The sequence below is a fragment of the Peromyscus californicus genome, unplaced genomic scaffold, assembly GCF_007827085.1.
Source record: "Peromyscus californicus insignis strain IS unplaced genomic scaffold, ASM782708v3 Scaffold_23__1_contigs__length_62951481, whole genome shotgun sequence".
Taxonomy (NCBI): domain Eukaryota; kingdom Metazoa; phylum Chordata; class Mammalia; order Rodentia; family Cricetidae; genus Peromyscus; species Peromyscus californicus.
Genome location: NW_026294534.1, coordinates 14,674,903 through 14,692,549, shown reverse-complemented (window position 1 = coordinate 14,692,549; position 17,647 = coordinate 14,674,903). Strand labels below are relative to the sequence as shown.

Here is a 17,647-nt window from a genome sequence, read left to right as displayed (position 1 = left end):
GTGGATGGATCCTTGCTGCTGCAAATGAAATGAAATAGCATGCAGCCTGTCCTGCCCCGGCACGCGTTTCCATAACTGGAGCTACGGGAGATCGTAGCAGTAATATATGGAGAGGAACCAGGTTAGGGGAAGACAGGGCTGGAGCCCTTTGGGGGATTTTTAAAGGATGGCAAGAAAGAGGTGGTTAAAAAGCCACCTCCCAGCTCTGTGCGGGTTGCTGCTCATTCCCAGAGAAACTCGGAGCTTCAGTCACATCTGAGGCAACCACAGCCTTTATGTGTTCTATTTTCACTTCGGAACAAAATGCACAGTTTCACCTTCTAGACTTTGGAGCTGCGAACCCAGTGAGTGGCCGCAGTGGTTGAAATACTGACTGTGCAAAGTTGCTCGATTGCTGTGTTCTGCCCCAAACCCCTCTTATTTTCGTGAACTGTTGTTTTTAGAGTGATCTCTACAGAACGCAGGGTTTTTCGGGAGTCACATAGCCATGCCCTGCATAGTGATTTTTCTGCCAATGAAGGCTGTGCATATGATGTGGTCCTGTAAGATGATATTGTTCAGTGATGCTGTAGCTGTCTTCATGCAGACTCACTCTATAGTCTGCATAGTGCAGTCATCTATTGACATTTCTTAGAAGGTGGCCTGTCGTGACAGCAGACAGAGAGTTTTACTAGTTGCTACCTTTAATTTCGTGATGAATTTATCTTGGCCTGGATTGTTGACATCCTTGCCATTAAAAGGAAAATCCAAATAAAATTTATTTCAGTGACGCCAAAAATGACATTCTTTTCAAGGACTCATCCTGGCTTTAAGATACTGTGGCCACAAAGGAACTTAGAATGCAGCAGCACTTGAAACCAAACAGAAAATGAGTCTGAGTGGACACAAGGCTAGCCAGTGCTTAAAGGCAACATTGCTCAGAGTTAATCAGTTTAGGACGGCAGGGACAACGACCTAACACATCTACGTCACTGTTTCCTTCAACGTCACCGAATGTTAGAGAAAAGCAGCCGCCACTAAGGTCGTTGCTCTTCGTGTTTACCCGAATCCTTTTATCCTTCCTATGTGCGTAAAGAGGGCTTGTCATGTAAGCTACTTGTGCATTGCCTAGAGAAAGGCAAGTGTGAGCTATCAGTGAGGGACTAGGTTTTTGGGTTTTTTTTTTTTCTCCTCTGGCTTTAAATACTTCAGTTTTGCTGGGCTGGGGAGATGGCTCAGTGACGGTGCTTGCTGTCAAGGCGGAAGACCTCAGTTTGATTCCCAGAGCCCATAGGATGAAAGGAGAGAAGAGTCTCACGCAAGCTGTCCTCTGATGGCTACGTGTACGCTATGGCGCATGCACACCCATGCACAGGCACACATAGACACAAGTATGCAGGTAAAATATATGCCCAAATAAAGCACCAAACGTTGACATTGCTGCCAGTCTGATGTATCTGATCAATCTATGAATCAAGTAGAGGCAAATTACAAACGTAAATCAGAGAATAAATACATGCTCAGAAACATGTAAGTATGTGTGTGTTGTGGGAACACACCCAATTTCTATATAGCTCTTTTTTTTTTTAAACAGGAAAGATCTGTTATTTCAAGGTTCTTCAAAATGATACTTAATGTCCCTAACATTGGCATGAAAGATTGGTTGCTTTAAAGTTCTTCAAAATAGTACCTAATACTCCTATGTACAGTATGTTCCAAATAGTACAAAGAGAGCCAGGCACAGTGATACATGCCTTCAGGCAGAGGCAGGTGGAATTCTGTGAGTTCACATCTAGCCTACACAGTAAATTCCAGGCCAGCAAGGGCTATATAGTGAGACCCTCTCTCAAAAAGTCCATATTGTATATGCCTTCAAAGGAAAAAAAAAAAGACCACTGATATCATTTTTCCTGTATACATTTAATATATTTCTCAGAAACATATGTACACACACATATATATAATGCAGACATGCCATCAAAGACATAGGTTAGAAGACATAAATATGTAGCTTCGATTGGGAAGAACATGATTCTATCCAAGAATAGGACTAGCACTTCTTCAACAGCTGCTCTACAACCTCAGGCTATATCTCTTCAAAATACACCTCTACTGCAAAATTTGAACTGTAAATATTCCACGTTTTTGATTTATGGGGATTATCCAATTCATTTCTTGGTAGATAAAGCCTAAGAATAAGAAAAAAATGATTACATTTTCTATTAAGGCTAACAGAAAGCCATGCAAATAGGTTACTTGGTTGAAGTTTCAGGGAAAAGACCTCACTACCAATCAGAGCCTCAGACCCTCTCTGTGTGTTGGCTGACTCCTTCTAACTCTCCAAGATACCTTAATAATAATAATAATAATAATAATAATAATAATAATAATACTCTAATAATAAGGATGTGCTACTGATTCTCCAACACTGGTTCTTATGATCTTATTAGTGATATTTCTCTAAGTGAGAAATACTCCAGAGACGTGTAATAAAACCCAGTACTAAAACATTGCTTCTCCTTTAAGTGAAGAACTTTGTGTTTTAGCTTAACAGCTGTCTCCTGACTATATAAACAGTTTGCCTTATCCATATGCAAATTAAATGTTACAAACATCTTTAGCATCTTCCATAAAAGTAGTAAAATGATCCAACTTTGCTTCTCCTATATCAACATGGACTACAAGGGACAAAGACTCGTGATTCAAAGATTGTGCACATCCAGAAATAAATGGTCAAAATCTCCACCAAGTACAAAGTCACTACAAATCGAAATCATGGGCATTGCAAGTTCACTTCTGGTGTCTTCCAAGGCTTGAATTGTTACCAGGCCTTGGTCAGTTTGAAGAGAAGATTAGGACAGTATTAACTCAAGACCTGTTCAGTGACAACCACTTCAACACCATCTACCAGCTGACTGAGTTAAATGATTTTTCTCCTGTAGTGGATTCTCATTCTCTCTCTGTCTAGCTGCCTCTGTCTCCTCCTTGTTCTCATGACCACAAGAAGATTCTTTGGAATAACATTCAAATCCAATTAATTTTTTTTTTTTTTTTTTTTTGGTTTTTCGAGACAGGGTTTCTCTGTGTAGCTTTGCGCCTTTCCTGGAACTCACTCTGTAGTCCAGGCTGGCCTTGAACTCACAGAGATCCGCCTGCCTCTGCCTCCCCCAATTAATTTTTTAAATAAAGATTTCCAATTCAATTTCTAATAAATGATTTTCTAATAAATTATATTTAAGTGGGAAATTATCGCATGAATGATTTTAGGTGACTTCATTAATACCCATGCTTTCTAACTTCTTTCAGCCCTAGATGGTAGGTGTGCCAATCAGCTTCTAAGCTGTGGACACCTCTGGATCGCACTTAGAATTTGGTGGTTGGGTGCCCATTAGTCAACACTCCTCGAGGCCTTGCCAAACTCAAGGCACTAAGTGGATGCATATTAACCTTCCATGGAAGGAGTTTACTGTCACATTCACATCTGAGGATAATACATTTTGTCTTATAGTCCAAAGGCACAGTGCTTGTGACTAATGCGACACTGAGGTTCAAGTAGCAGCCGGATATTGAAAATAACCTTTACCAAGTCACATGATGTCCCAAGCAAGGGGAACAGAGTGGAGGTGGGGGTGGCTAATGGAACTGAGTTCCGTGAAAAAGACAAAAGGAAACACAAACTGTAAGTGTATATTGTATTGTATGTGTATTTCATACTAATAATAAATGCAAACAAACTCTAAAAGGATTTTAAAACCACATTAAGATGACTAATGCATTAGAGTGACTCAAGGATTTTGTTTTGTTTCTATAAGTTGACGTTAGGACAGCTGGCGTAAACCTTGTCATAATACATACATGGAGCATGAAGCTGGTTCTGGTAGATTACAGTGTATCCCTACCTGTTTTTTCGTATAAAAGCTGTATGAAACCAAAAGAAAAAGGGGCAGTCATCATAGTATTTGGGAAGATTCTAAAAAAGACATGGTTAAAGAAAAAGGTTAGTTTCATCATAAAACTGATACAAAGAACTAATGATTCCAATGAGTTTAAAATTTCTTCCCTTATTCCTGTAAAAACATATTAAGCCATCACATTTATTAAATATGCAGCACTTTACAGTTTATAATGATATACTCAAGACACAAAGAAGGCTTCGAGAGAATGTTGCTTTCTCTTGGTGTTAAAAATTTTAAGGAAATGTGTTAAAATGTGTTATTTAGCTGGTAATTTCAATTAAAATATAAATCTCAAATTAGTGCAGTGAAGTAAAAGAAAACAGATAAATTGAACTTAAAATATAACTTTTATGCATTAAAAATGGCAGTGTTTGAAAAGCCATAGGAATCATTATTTCTATTAGCCTAAATTTACTTATAGTACATATAAGGGTGTGTATATACATATACATATATAGTTTAAATGAAATCATGCCACTTGAGCTGACAGCATTTCCACCAAGAGCAACAGACTAACAAAACCCTCAGTACCAAGTGTGAGAAACTTTCATTTCAAATTATTGGTCAGGGTAGACTCAGAGATTCCCCAGACAATCTAGGCTGTTACTGTTGCTATTGGTTACCTACCAGAGGTAGAAGGGATGTCCCTATTGCCGAAGACACCATGGACTTTGGATGCAGGACTCAGAAGATCCAAGCTCAATCTGACCTGAAAGCCTTTGGAAGGTGCTATGTATGCTTCGAGGGGAGGGACGCAACCACTAGCCTACCCAGCCATGAGCATGGCAACATATCCCTAGGGTGCAACAGTGGCACTCCATCTTGGCAGCAACCAACAGCTGTCTAGTGAAGACGTCAGGCCCGCTCATCAGGAGATAATCAGGGCTGGTACTGGAAACCTAGTCAACTCCCTGGAGCTAATTGTCATTGGATCTTAGAGACTAACCTAGTATCACCAGTTTACTAAACCAGCATAATTCCTAACTGCATTCTAAATACTTATCCTTATACCCACGATGAGTGTAGTTCTTAAACCTCCTCAAGGAAGCTTCTCTTTGTAGCAGACCAAGGTCATTACAAAAAACAACAACTACAAGAAACAACTGGTCAAAATACTGAGAACCACTTATCCTGGAGCACCTTGCTCCAGTGGACACATCCACGGCACAGTTCCTGTACCTAAGACTCAAGGAGCAATGGAGAAGAAGGGTCAGAAATACTGTAAGAGCCAGAAGACTAGGAAATCAGCGACGATACGTGTCTCTTAGAAACACAGGCAGGCTTCATCCGTGACACCACAACAACATGACTGCTTAAACGAGACCTGAACTAGGGCAACACCGGTGACAATGTGGAAGGAGGTATCTCAACATTTGAGAGGGCGCAAGGGGAGAAGATACAGGCGGGGATGGGAGGAGGAAAGGGAAGGAAGGAGACATGTCTTCCAAGTAACGGTCCTTGCTCTTTTTGAAATCCAAAGCCTCTGTTTTCATTAATTGTCGTTAAATATGTAACACAAATTCCTAAACAGTCTTATTAATAAAAGAAAAAATCCGGAGCCAGATATTGGGGTGAAAGCTGAAAGATCAGAGAGGCAGAACAAGCCACAGCCAACCTCACCTCTCCAACTCCTCAGCTGGTCCTGTTTCCACAAATCCTCAGACTGAAAAGCCTCTGAGTCCTCACCCATGAGGGTCTCAGTTGAACTGCCTAAAAAGCCTAAAAGCTTCTAAAAACCCCTAGTTACTGGTCCTCACACCTTATATACTTTTCTGTGTCCTGCCATATTACTTCCTGGGACTCTCATGAGTGGTGTTGGGGTTCTTGTTAGTTGGTCTTTGGTCTTTTGCTATTGGAAGAAGCATCATCAACTCATATACCCATTTATTCTCACATATATATTCTCATATATATTCACATATACACACATATATATGTAGTGACTTATGTGTATTATATTTTTCCAGATATTTGTACTGTTAAAAAATTTAAAAAAAATTAGAAGCACATCACCTAACAATACACAGAATCAATGAATCAAAGAGCTGGTTATTTGAGAACATAAACAAGATTGACAGACCTTTGGCTCAACTAACCAAAAAAAAAAAAAAAAAGAAAAAGAAAAATAGGACCTAACACAATCAGAAATGAACAGGGAAATATTACAACAAACACCAAAGAAATTCAGAATTATATAAGGGAATATTCTAAAAACTTGTATTCTCTTAACCTGGGAAACCTAAAAGAAGTGGATGAATTTCTGGATTCAGTCAAACCACCAAAGTGAAACCAAGAAGAAGCCAGCAACCTAAACCATAATAAATGAGATTGAAATAATAATATAAAAAAAATCCAGCTTAAAAATAGTCCAGGGCCAGAGGATAGACATCAGAATTCTACCAGACTTCCAAAGAAGATCTGCAGCCAATCCTTCCTAAAAGATAAGAGAGAAACAGAAGGTGCACTCCACTCTTAATTCCAAAGCCAGGAAAAGACACAACAAAAAAAGAAAACTACAGCTTTCAAACTACAGATTCAAAAATGCTCAATAAAACACCGACAAACAGAATACACATATATATTAAAATATTATCTACCATGACCAAGGTAGCTTTAGACCTGAAATGCAAGGAGGGTTCAACATATGCTAGTCAATAAATGCAATAAAACACATAAATGGACTTAAATAGAAAAATCACATGGACATCTCAATAGATGCAGAAAAAGCCTTTGACAATAGATGCATTCATGGTAAAAGTCCTAGAGAATGTAAGGCTAGAAGGAACATAATTCAACATAATAAAACCATATCTGAGAAACCCACACACATCATCATCCTAAACGGAGAAAAGCTAGAAGCAATCCCACTAAAGTTATGAATGAGAAAATGATGTTCCCGACCCCCACTCCCTTTCAATATTGTTCTAGAAACACTAGCTGGAGCAATAAGTCAAGAGAAGGAAATTAAAGTGACACAAACAGGGAAAGAAGAAGACAAACATGGCCATGTGGCAGGATTCTGAATCAACTTGCGCAAATCAAGAGCTTTTCTACACATCGCTAACAAATATATAGAAAAGGAGATAAAAGACTAACTCCCACTCACAATCCTTAAATATCTAGGAAGAAACCTACCCAAGGAAGTAAAGGACGTCTACAATGAAAACTTTAAGACCCCCAAAGAAAGAGATTAAGACACTGGAAAGTGGAGAGACATCTTGTGCTTATGAGTTGGTAGAATTAATATTAGGAAAATGACCATTTTACCAAAAACTATATACATATTCAATGCAATACCATTCAAAATCTCTAACTCATTCTTCACAGAAATAGAAAAAAAACTATCCTAAAATTCATATGGAATCACAAAGACTCTGGATAGCCAAAACCATTCCAAGGAAAGATAACAATGCTGGAGGGATTATTATTCCAGATTTTAGATATATCTCAGAACCATAATAAAAAAATACAGTACAGACATATAGGTTAATGGAACAAAATCAAAGACTCAAATATGAGTACCTGTAACTTCAGCCATTTAATATTTTACAGAGATGCCCAGAACAAAGGCTGGAGAAAGGAAAGCATCTTTTCTTTCTTTCTTTCTTTCTTTCTTTCTTTCTTTCTTTCTTTCTTTCTTTCTTTCTTTCTTTCTTTCTTTCTTTTTTTGTTTTTTGAGACAGGGTTTCTCTGTGTAGTCTTGCCTGTCCTGTATTCACCCTGTAGACCAGGCTGACCTGGAACTCACAGAGCTCCTCCTGCCTCTGCCTCTGAAGTGCTGGGATTAAAGACATGGCATGTGCCACCATGCCACCACTGCCCAGCAAGAAAGCATCTTTAACAAATGGTGCTGGGTAAACTCTATGTCCACATACAAAAGAATGAAATTAGACCTGTGTCTATCACCTTACACAAAAACTAACTCTAATGGCTCAAAGACTTAAACATGAAACTCGAAATGTTGAAAGTGCTAGAATATAACATAGTACCCCACATCAAATAAACATAGAAAAGGACTTTCTGAACAGGATGGTCTGCCCAGGAATTAAGGCCAACAACTGAGAAGTGGGACTTCATAAAACTAAAAAGCTTCTGCACAGCTAAAGAAGGAAGCCACGGAATGGGAGAGAATCTCTGCCAGCTACACATCTGACAGAGGATTAGTATCCAGAATACATAAAGAACTCGAAAAACAAAGAATAATAACAATAATAAAAAGATATTTAAAACATGGACCTGAACAGAGTTCTCAAAAGAGGGAAAAAATGGATAATAAATGTCTCAAAAAAAGTTTATCATGCCTAGCAATTAGGGAAATACAAATCAAAACAACTTTGACATTTCATCTTTCCCTAGTAAGAACGGGAAAGATCAACAAAATGGTTTGTGGAGAAAAGGGAACTTTCATTCACTCTTGGTGGGACTGTAAACTGCGCAGGCACTATGGAAATCAGTGTGAATTCTCAAAAAACTAAAAATAAATCTACCATATGCCCAAAGGACTCAACGTCCTACTCCACAGATGCTCTGTTCAGCCTCAGTCATTGCTGCTCTGTTCACAATAGCTAGGGGACAGAAGCAACCCAACGGTCCTTCAGCTGAGAAGTGGATACTGAAAATGTGGCACATGTACACTATGGAATTCTGTCCAGACGTTAAGAAAAATGAAATCATGATAAAGTGGTTAGTGAAAATGTGGCACATACACACTATGGAATTCTGTCCAGATGTTTAGAAAAATGAAATCATGGACTTTGCACAAAAGGGGATGGAACTAGAGGTTATATTGAGTGAGGTCGCTTTCTATTGCCTTTAGGTGGCGCTCTTCTTCGTTCCCATGAGGCATGCTGCCCTCTTCTTTCTGGGATCCTTCCAAGTAATGAAAAGCTGCTGCTGTTATTATCTTTTGCGATCTGTGATCATCTCCACCATACCTACCTAGCACACCTGAACACAATGTTCTTCCTTCCAGGGCTAGCCTAGAAAGTGGCCATCTTTATAGGAATAAATTAGACAGGGCAGACAAGAACCACAGGACGTCTGCCAATAGAAACAGGTTCCTGTGAGAGGGTCACTGATCAGACACTTAGGCATTAGGCTGTCAAAGAAATAGTTTGAGAAAGACATGTAAGTATATACAACCACTTCACTAGGAAATCTATTAGAACAAGCTTAAAAGTTATAGCCACTCTCCAGAGAGAAGTCTCAAGACAAATCTAAAGGAAAAGAAAGTGTTTCTTACTGATTTCTGCAAGGGGAAGCTACACTGAATAATTAATCAACAAAGCTGATGATAAAAATACCTATATTTGCTGGGCAGTGGTGGCGCATGCCTTGAATAACAGCACTCGTGAGGCAGAGGCACGCAGATCTGAGTGAGTTTGAGGCCAGCCTGGTCTACACTGTGAGTTCCAGGACAGCCAAAGCTATTATACAGAGAAACCCTGTCTTGAAAAGACAAGAAAAAAAAAAAAAAAGAAAGAACTACCTATATTTTTGGAATGTACTTTCATGTTACGGCTTTGATGATCACAAAGGCTGTATTTTACCAAGGTTCCTTGACCAATTGTCTTTGTGGGGCCAGAAAGAAAGATGAGAAAATATGAGGACATGACAAGGGAAAGGAGACCCTTCATCCTGGTTGAAACCTCTTGCCAGCTGGGAAGGAAGAATTCTAGCACAGTTACCATTGTTTTACAAGTTGCTGACAGAGAGTTTGTTCTTTCCTTATGTAGATACTGTATGTTAAGATAGCAATGGACCAGTCTTAAGGCCTGAATGTATACGACCTAGGGAAGGGCATCATTCCTTCTGACTGACACTTTCTGCACATTGATACCATACCTTCTGCTACTCCTGAGGTTATCAATTGTAATCCTGTCAGATGATCCCCAGGAACCACCCTATTATCTAATTTAGGCTCCAAACAAACCTTTCATAATACCTTCAACGCCCACCAAAATAAGACTATTAAAATGACATTGTGATTCTCAGAGAAGCCTGCACCCAGCCTTTGTTTCTGGATGCTTTTCTTTCTCCTGATCCTTGTTTTTAGAATGTATATTGTAATATCTTTATTAACACCAATTCTGATTCATACTTGCCAGTCCCAAAATTCCTTTCTGCCTCAGAGCCATGGATCCTGGTCAAGCTCGGGTCAAAGTGTCTAAAAGTCGAGGCTCAGAGTAATCTTTTGAGGGTCCCCAGGTGCTCCTGGAAGTGTCCCTCACAAGTGGCACTTGAATACTATCTTTGGTTAGAGATTGCTGCTTGGGTGGAATTCAGAGCAGCTCCATTCTTCAAGGCAGCCAGCCTATATGGGAACCACCTAAGTCACCTGCTTCGACCTGTTTATAATTTAAGTAGCTAGCAGAAAGGAGGCAGAGGATGAAAAAGGAAGAGACATTTTAAGTTGACTAACATAGTTACTTGTAGTTCAGATGAATAATTTTATAGAAAAAATGAAACGAGTGAGGCTTAAAGATTGCTACATGCAGTAAATATCCAGACATAGTATTTATAACTGATAACATAACTTAAGATATTCTGAGTAGTGACAATGGAAGACATTCCCATTTTTCATAAGGCAAGATTAGATTAATAAAATGATTATATTGATTGTCATTTCAAAGGTAAGTTAAAAACCTTCATTTTAAAGTCTGTTATAAATTATTGGCAATAATATGGTGTTTTGTTTGTTTGCCATTTTGGGATTTGGGGAGACAGAATCTCACTATGTAGCTCAGTTGGTCTGGAACCCACAATGTAGACCAGGCTGACCTCAAACTCAGAGATTCACCTGCCTCTGTCTCCTGAGTGCTGGGATTAAAGATGTATGCCTGAATTCCCAGTGGCTACAACATATCTTAAAGATACAAAACAAAAACATAATCACTGATTTGTAGTATTTTTGTTTTTTTTTCAAATCAAGATGTTTCCTTTTTTTTTTTTTTTTTTTGGGTTTTTTCGAGACAGGGTTTCTCTGTGTAGCTTTGCGCCTTTCCTGGAACTCACTTGGTAGTCCAGGCTGGCCTCGAACTCACAGAGATCCGCCTGGCTCTGCCTCCCGAGTGCTGGGATTAAAGGCGTGCGCCACCACCGCCCGGCTAAGATGTTTCTATTTTATTTGAAAGTTAATATGTGCTTATTATATAGAACTTATAAAATGAACAAAATATTATATATGTTCTTCAGGGAAAAAGTCTCATTTTGATTTGTTGCTTTCCTCCAATTTCCTGGCCTTGCGCTGATGTCTGTCATTTCCTTTATTGGGAATTGTAGCAAAGGAAATTCCAAACCAAAATCATTAAAAAGACCACAACACAAGAAAGAGTCACCCTTGGTGACACAACCCTGTAACCCCAGCACTTGGGAGGCTGAGGCAGGAGGATCACATGTTCAAGGCCATCCTGGGGTGCATAATAAGGACTATGCATCTCTGTCTCAAAAAACTAAAACAAAAGAAAAAGACCAGACAAGAACAAGGTGTATCTTCATTACTCACCGGACAGAGAAATTTCACTTTCACATCCTCATATAGAGCTGGACATTTGTATACGTCAATTATTACTCTGTCTGTTTCAACGTCATGAAATATCTGTGAACAAACATATGAAATTCACAACTATATGCTTGGTTAAGATGTATAAGAGTGAAGTCCCCTTTTACTCCCTCAAACATCCTAAATTTATCAAGTATCCTTGATGCCAAAGTCCAGTCATTTCACACACACATATATATATATATATATATATATATATATATATATATATATATATATATATGTAGATATTAATCTTTCTATGAAATTGTAACTCAGTTATTTAAATTAACCTTACATCTGTTGAAGGCCCTGATGGGACACTGTTGAAAAATACATTATTAAATATAATAGATCTCAACCAAGAAAGCATTACTGTTGGCTATTCATCATCTCATTTTCCTATGTTGAAGCCTTTTTTTAAAATGTACTATGCGGGCTGGAGAGATGGCTCAGTGGTTAAGAGAGGTTCCAGAGGACCTGGGTTCAGTTCCGAGCACCCACATGGCAGCTTACAACTGTCTGTAACTCCAGTCCTAGGGTACTAAAACACCAGTGTACATAAAATAAATAAGTTATTTTAAAAACAATGCACTACACATGCCATCCCCAAACCCCATGTCTAGCGCTGGGTGTATAGCCTTTGCACCCACCCATTCTGGTGAGTTCCTTGCAACATGAACCACCTACAACATCCCCAACCCTCGGGCCTAGCTCTGTGAGCTCGGCTTCTGTGCCAACCTAGCCTTGTAAGTTCCCACAGAACATCACCCAGCTATGCCAAACCTAAGGCCTAGCCTTGCTGGCACAGTCTGTGTACTCAGCAGCCTGGCTTGGTGGATACTTCAGATGATATCTCACCTGCACACACTCCTATGCATAGCTTGACTACTGAAGCTTGTACACCATCCCAGGCAGGCCCAGCTGTAAGTCTCATTCTGCATCAGATGGGGTCCCAGCTGAGAGAAAAAATGCACACAAACCCCCATCCCTAGCCGAGAACCTATCTCCAGTTGATAATCACTCACAAATGAAGAATTAGTTCTCTCCCACGGAGTCTCACTGGGGATACAAACCATTCCGAAGGCCAAGCCCATGCCCAGCAGTAGACTGCCACTATGAAATGAACTGATGGCATCTTTGGAGGTTCTTTGTCTCATAATGCTGTGTCAGGGCATTTGTTTATTATTTTTTAACCTTACAGATCCTTTGCTTATATACTACGGCTTCTAATTTTGTGTACTTAGTGGATTCCTGTGTGTACAAATGTGTGTGTGTCTCTCATGTTTTTTCTTTGGCTCTTTTTCTTCTATTTGTGTGTTTGTTTTGTTCTACTCTGGTTTCTTTTATCTTATTTTATTAACTATTCTTTAGTTGTCTGTTTGTTTTCTAAAGAGAGACAGAAAGGGTTTGGATCTGGAAGGGAAGGGAGATGGGGAGACTCTTGGAGTAGTTGGGGGAGGGGAAATGGTATCTGAATATATCATATGAAGAAATTCTATTTCAATAAAAGAAAAGCATTTTAATTAAATTATAATTTTAATTTAAAAAGGGGGTACATCCAGAAACAGAGGGCACACCCGAGTAACAAGGAAGGATGGAAAGAGAACAAATGATGCTATAATCAATGGAACACAAGATAGAAACAATAATACAAAGAGCAGAGAGAGAGAGAGAGAGAGAGAGAGAGATAGCAACGAAAACATTTCTTTTCTTTCAACAGTAGCTTTAAATATAAATGCCCTTGACTCTCCAATCAAAAGACACAGGCATTTGAATAAAGAAAGAAAATCTATCCTCTAGTATTATTCAGAAGACATAAAGAAGGTTACACCATTCTGATCAAGAGAACAATTAACCAAGAAGACATACAGTCCTACACATACATACACCAAATTCCCAGGCACTCAAATGTATTAAAAACAAAACAAACAAAAAACAAAACTGTAGCATGAATCTTAAAGAGTCTTATTAATAAAATCAAACCTAAAGCCAGGTATTGGTATTGGGGTGAATGCTGGAAGATCAGAGAAACAGAACAAGCCACAGCTACCTCACCTTGCTAATACCTCAACTGATCCTGTTTCCTCAGACTGGAAGCCTCTGAGTTCTCATCCAGAATGAATCTCAGCTGAACTGTTTTTTGAAAGCCTGAAAGCTTAACCCGCTCTAGTTCTTGGTCCTCATGCCTTAAATACCTTTCTGCTTTCTGCCATCTCTTCCTGGGATTAAAGGCATGTGTCACCATGCCTGGCTGTTTCCAGTGTGGCCTTGAACTCACAGAGATCCAGATGGATTTCTGCCTCTGGAATGCTAGGATTAAAGGCATGAGTACCACCATTTTCTAGCCTCTGTATCTAGTGGCTGTTCTGTTCTCTGACCCCAGATAAGTTTATTAGGGTACACAATATTTTGGGGAACACAATACCACCACACAAAACAACTACAAACTTCAAAACACAGATTAACATCACCTCAGTAATAACAGGTGACTGATTTCAATAACTCACCTTCTCCAATAGAAGGACAATTTGAATAAAAAATACAGAGGAACATTGGAATTATATGACATCAGACATCAAAAGGACCTAACAGGCATCTGTCAAGTACTCTACACAAACACCAAAGAATATATATTCTACTTAGCATCCCACAGAACTTTCTCTAAAACAGATCATATACCAGGATACAAAACAATTCTCAACAAATACAAAAGCAATTGAAATAACTCTATACATTCTATGTGGCCACAATGCAATAAAACTTAAAATCAGCAACAAAACAAATTAATAAAAACAAACTCATAGAAATTAAATAACACATTAAATAACACTGGGTCAAAGGAGACATCAAGAAAGAAGGTTTGTTGTTCTGAAACTAAACAAAAATAACACAACAAAACTCTGAGGTACATTAAAGCTGTGTTACTTTGCCTGTCTAAAACACTTGATGGTCTGATAAAGAACTGAATGGCCAATAGTGAGGCAGGAGAAAGGATAGGTGGAGCTGGCGGGCAGAGAGAATAGATAGAAGAAGAAATCTGGGAGAGAAAGAAGGAGCAAGAGAACAAGGAGAGGAGGAAGCTAGGGGCTGGCCAGCCAGCCATGGAGTAAGAATGAAAGTAAGATATACAGAAGTAAGAGAAAGGAAAAAGCCTAGAGGCAAAAGGTAGATGAGATAATAACTTAAGAAAAGCTGTCAAGAAACAAGCCAAGCTAAGGCCGGGCATTTATAATTAAGAATAACCCTTCATGTGTGTATTTATTTGGTAGCTGGATGGCCAGGGCCCCTCAAAAGAGCAAGAGTTAAAAAAAAAAAACAACCAACAACAAGACATAAACTTAAAACCTTGATAGATTGCTGGGAATGCACTTAAGCATTGTGGGAAAGTGAAAGATAAAGCAAGACTGGGCCAGAATTTACAGAAAATGTCTTGCAAAACCCATTTTGAACAGCAAGGTGAAGTAAGCTAGCTCTGGTTTTTATCAAAACCAAGCATCCCCAAATTGGATGGTAACCAGAGAGCAACAAGCATCTCTTTGTGGCTTGGGAAATGAACATGCTGTTTTGATGCTGAGTTTTCAATTAAACACCAGGGCTAGGGAAATTGCTTAGCTGGGTAAGAGCCTGTTGTGCAAGCATGAGGACCTGAGTTTGGATCCTCAGCACCTTCACAGGAAGTTGGGTGTGGAGGATCACTCTGTAATGCTAGTACTGGGGATGTGGAGACAGATGGATCCCTGGTCTTGCTGAATTAGTGAACATCAGGATCGGTAGATACTCAGTCTGGGAAAATGAGGTGGGAAGCCATTAAAGCAGGCACCCAACCTTGACCTCTGGATTTTACATGCAGCCACACACACTCGCTCCCACATCAGGACACACACCTATACCCCTCCACATACACACACCAACAAAAGCAAAAATAAAGCCAGAAATCTCAGTTCATGTATTTTCTCTTACCATACAATTTTTGGAAGAAAAACAGGAAAATATAGTCTCCTGCCACATTATTATTTGAATTTCTAGATCGCTTCCATCACCTTTTCCAACACCTGAGTAAAAATGAAGAATATAGACTTGTTAAACGTCCAAACAGCTCTTCCATCCAACTTTCCCCATATTTTACCTTGACAGATATGCTAATAAAGTCATAGTCATTTTTGATGGTCCATCTAACATAATTTTCTTTATATTTAAGGTTTCATTAACACCATCTTACTAAATTAGCATCATGAACTGGGGTTTCATGCCTCGGTTTCCTCTGCTCCGTTCCAGTGACTGAACCACTGATGTTGACCAGAAATAAATAAAATATAAAACTGTTGTGTGCTTGTATGAAGATGTTTTATATAACACAGTATTATGTACATTGAATACAGATGATAAAATGAAAAAATTATAGAACCATATGAAGTCAAATACTTACCACATGACAGGAAAAATGAATGTATCAAAGCCCTTAAGTTCTCACACACTTAAAAATTGCAAACTGTATAAGTGGATCTTAAAGATTTAAAAACATAAAAGTAAAACAAACAAAAATCCTATGCAGTGAAAAATTTCCATCTTACCATCCCCAAATATGTAACCAATATTATTAATTTTTTTAGGTGATGGGAATTTTTGTTTTATATGTATATAAACATCTTAATCACAGTTTCCCCTCCCTTCTCTCCTCCAAGTCCCTCACCCCACACCTCCCTTCTGCCTTCCCTCCCATCCATTATTCCTCTGTTTTTATTCAGCAAAAGGGCAGGCCTCCCATGGATATCAACAAAACATGGCGTATCAAGTTGTAGTAAGGCTAAGCACCTTGCCTTCTATTAAGGCTGGGCAAGGCAACTTGATTTGTTTTTAAACCTAATCAACTGCAAATATTTGTTTCCCACATAATTGTGAACACATATGTTCCTTTCTGTTTTACAGAAATAGTTTCATAGTATATCATTGCCTTAGATTTTGCCAAAATTTGGGTTCAACTAATTGATAAGTGAAGGGGAAGTACAATGTTACAGGTTTTGCAAAGTACCACACATGAACAGGCAGGTAGGAAATGGCTGAACTTAACAAGTAAGTTCAAGCAACTGGACACAACTAACTTCTGTTTCTATGGACAGATTATTTGTAATCATCCATTTTCTTCAAAGTAAAAAGTTATGAAATAGCTCACAGGCAAATCAAAAGTACTCTAAGTCTGAACAGCAGCACTAGGCAGATACTTAGCTATTTTCAAGTCTGTTACACCTTTCCATTCTCTTTCTATTTTGACCAAAGTCTTTAAGGTAAGGTTATTCTTATTCAAAAACAAGACTGGTTATTGCCTTGGGTACTGCCATAATGTTAACCTGACCTGTAGTCCTCCTGAAGTCTATTCTGTAAATCTAGAGCAATCCTCTTTTTAAGACTAGGATTATAAGCTCAAGTTTCTGTCCACAGGTCTTCGTGAGGAGTCGTCCTTAGATGGTCCTTAAAGGCCTCAGCCTTATGTTAAGTCAAAATTAGGAAATCAAGCCCATGAAACGCCCTGCTAGACTTCACATGAACATGTATGTTTGTGTTAGGTCCTCTGGTCTTTGACTAAGTCTTTAATTAAACTTTATAGTGTGAAATAATGTCTCCCCAGGGTTTAAATAAATGTAAAACTATTATTGAGGGAAATTGTAGTCTTATGACTAGATATCAGGTCAAGGCAATGGATGAGATACTCGAATTTACTAGAACATTTGTAATCTTAGAATTTTCAAGAAACAATTTTTATTCTTAATGTTCATATTAGAGAAATGCATTAAAATCTCATCAGACTAAATGCCCCTTGACCACACATAAGCAGCTGAGGCATAGTACACACGCAGGTACTAAACAGTCTGTCATTAGCTAGTGTGGTTTTATAGTTGCATTTATATTTCTTAGTGGAAGAAATTGTTCCATCAGCATAGGGTGCTGCCTTTTGTGGTGCAGAATACAGCAGTGTAAATCTCTTTTCCAGATGAAAAAGAAGGTGAGGGAGGCATAGCTGCCACCATCTTTTCATCACCTACTGGACAAGGTGGCATCTACCCTCCCTCAGATGAGGAAGAGGGACCTAACCACGGTTGGAATGCTAAGTGAGGCCAGCACTGGGTGCTACCCAGCTGGGCCTCATAATTCCTATGGGTCTTATGGGTCCCAG

General features: G+C 38.9%; 1 protein-coding gene across 1 annotated transcript in view; it reads right to left on the bottom strand.

Annotated features, from left to right (window-relative positions):
* Positions 1-17,647, bottom strand: part of LOC128119455 (phosphatidylinositol 3,4,5-trisphosphate 3-phosphatase TPTE2-like) — an 81,323-nt gene continuing 63,676 nt past the window's right edge. Inside the window, exons 20-23 of the mRNA XM_052752842.1 lie at positions 15,439-15,530; positions 11,440-11,532; positions 3,879-3,949; positions 1-2,168 (exon numbers count right to left, since the gene is read on the bottom strand). Coding sequence (XP_052608802.1) covers positions 2,066-2,168; positions 3,879-3,949; positions 11,440-11,532; positions 15,439-15,530 — 359 coding nt within the window. The 3' untranslated portion in view covers positions 1-2,065. The remainder of the gene's footprint in view (positions 2,169-3,878; positions 3,950-11,439; positions 11,533-15,438; positions 15,531-17,647) is intronic.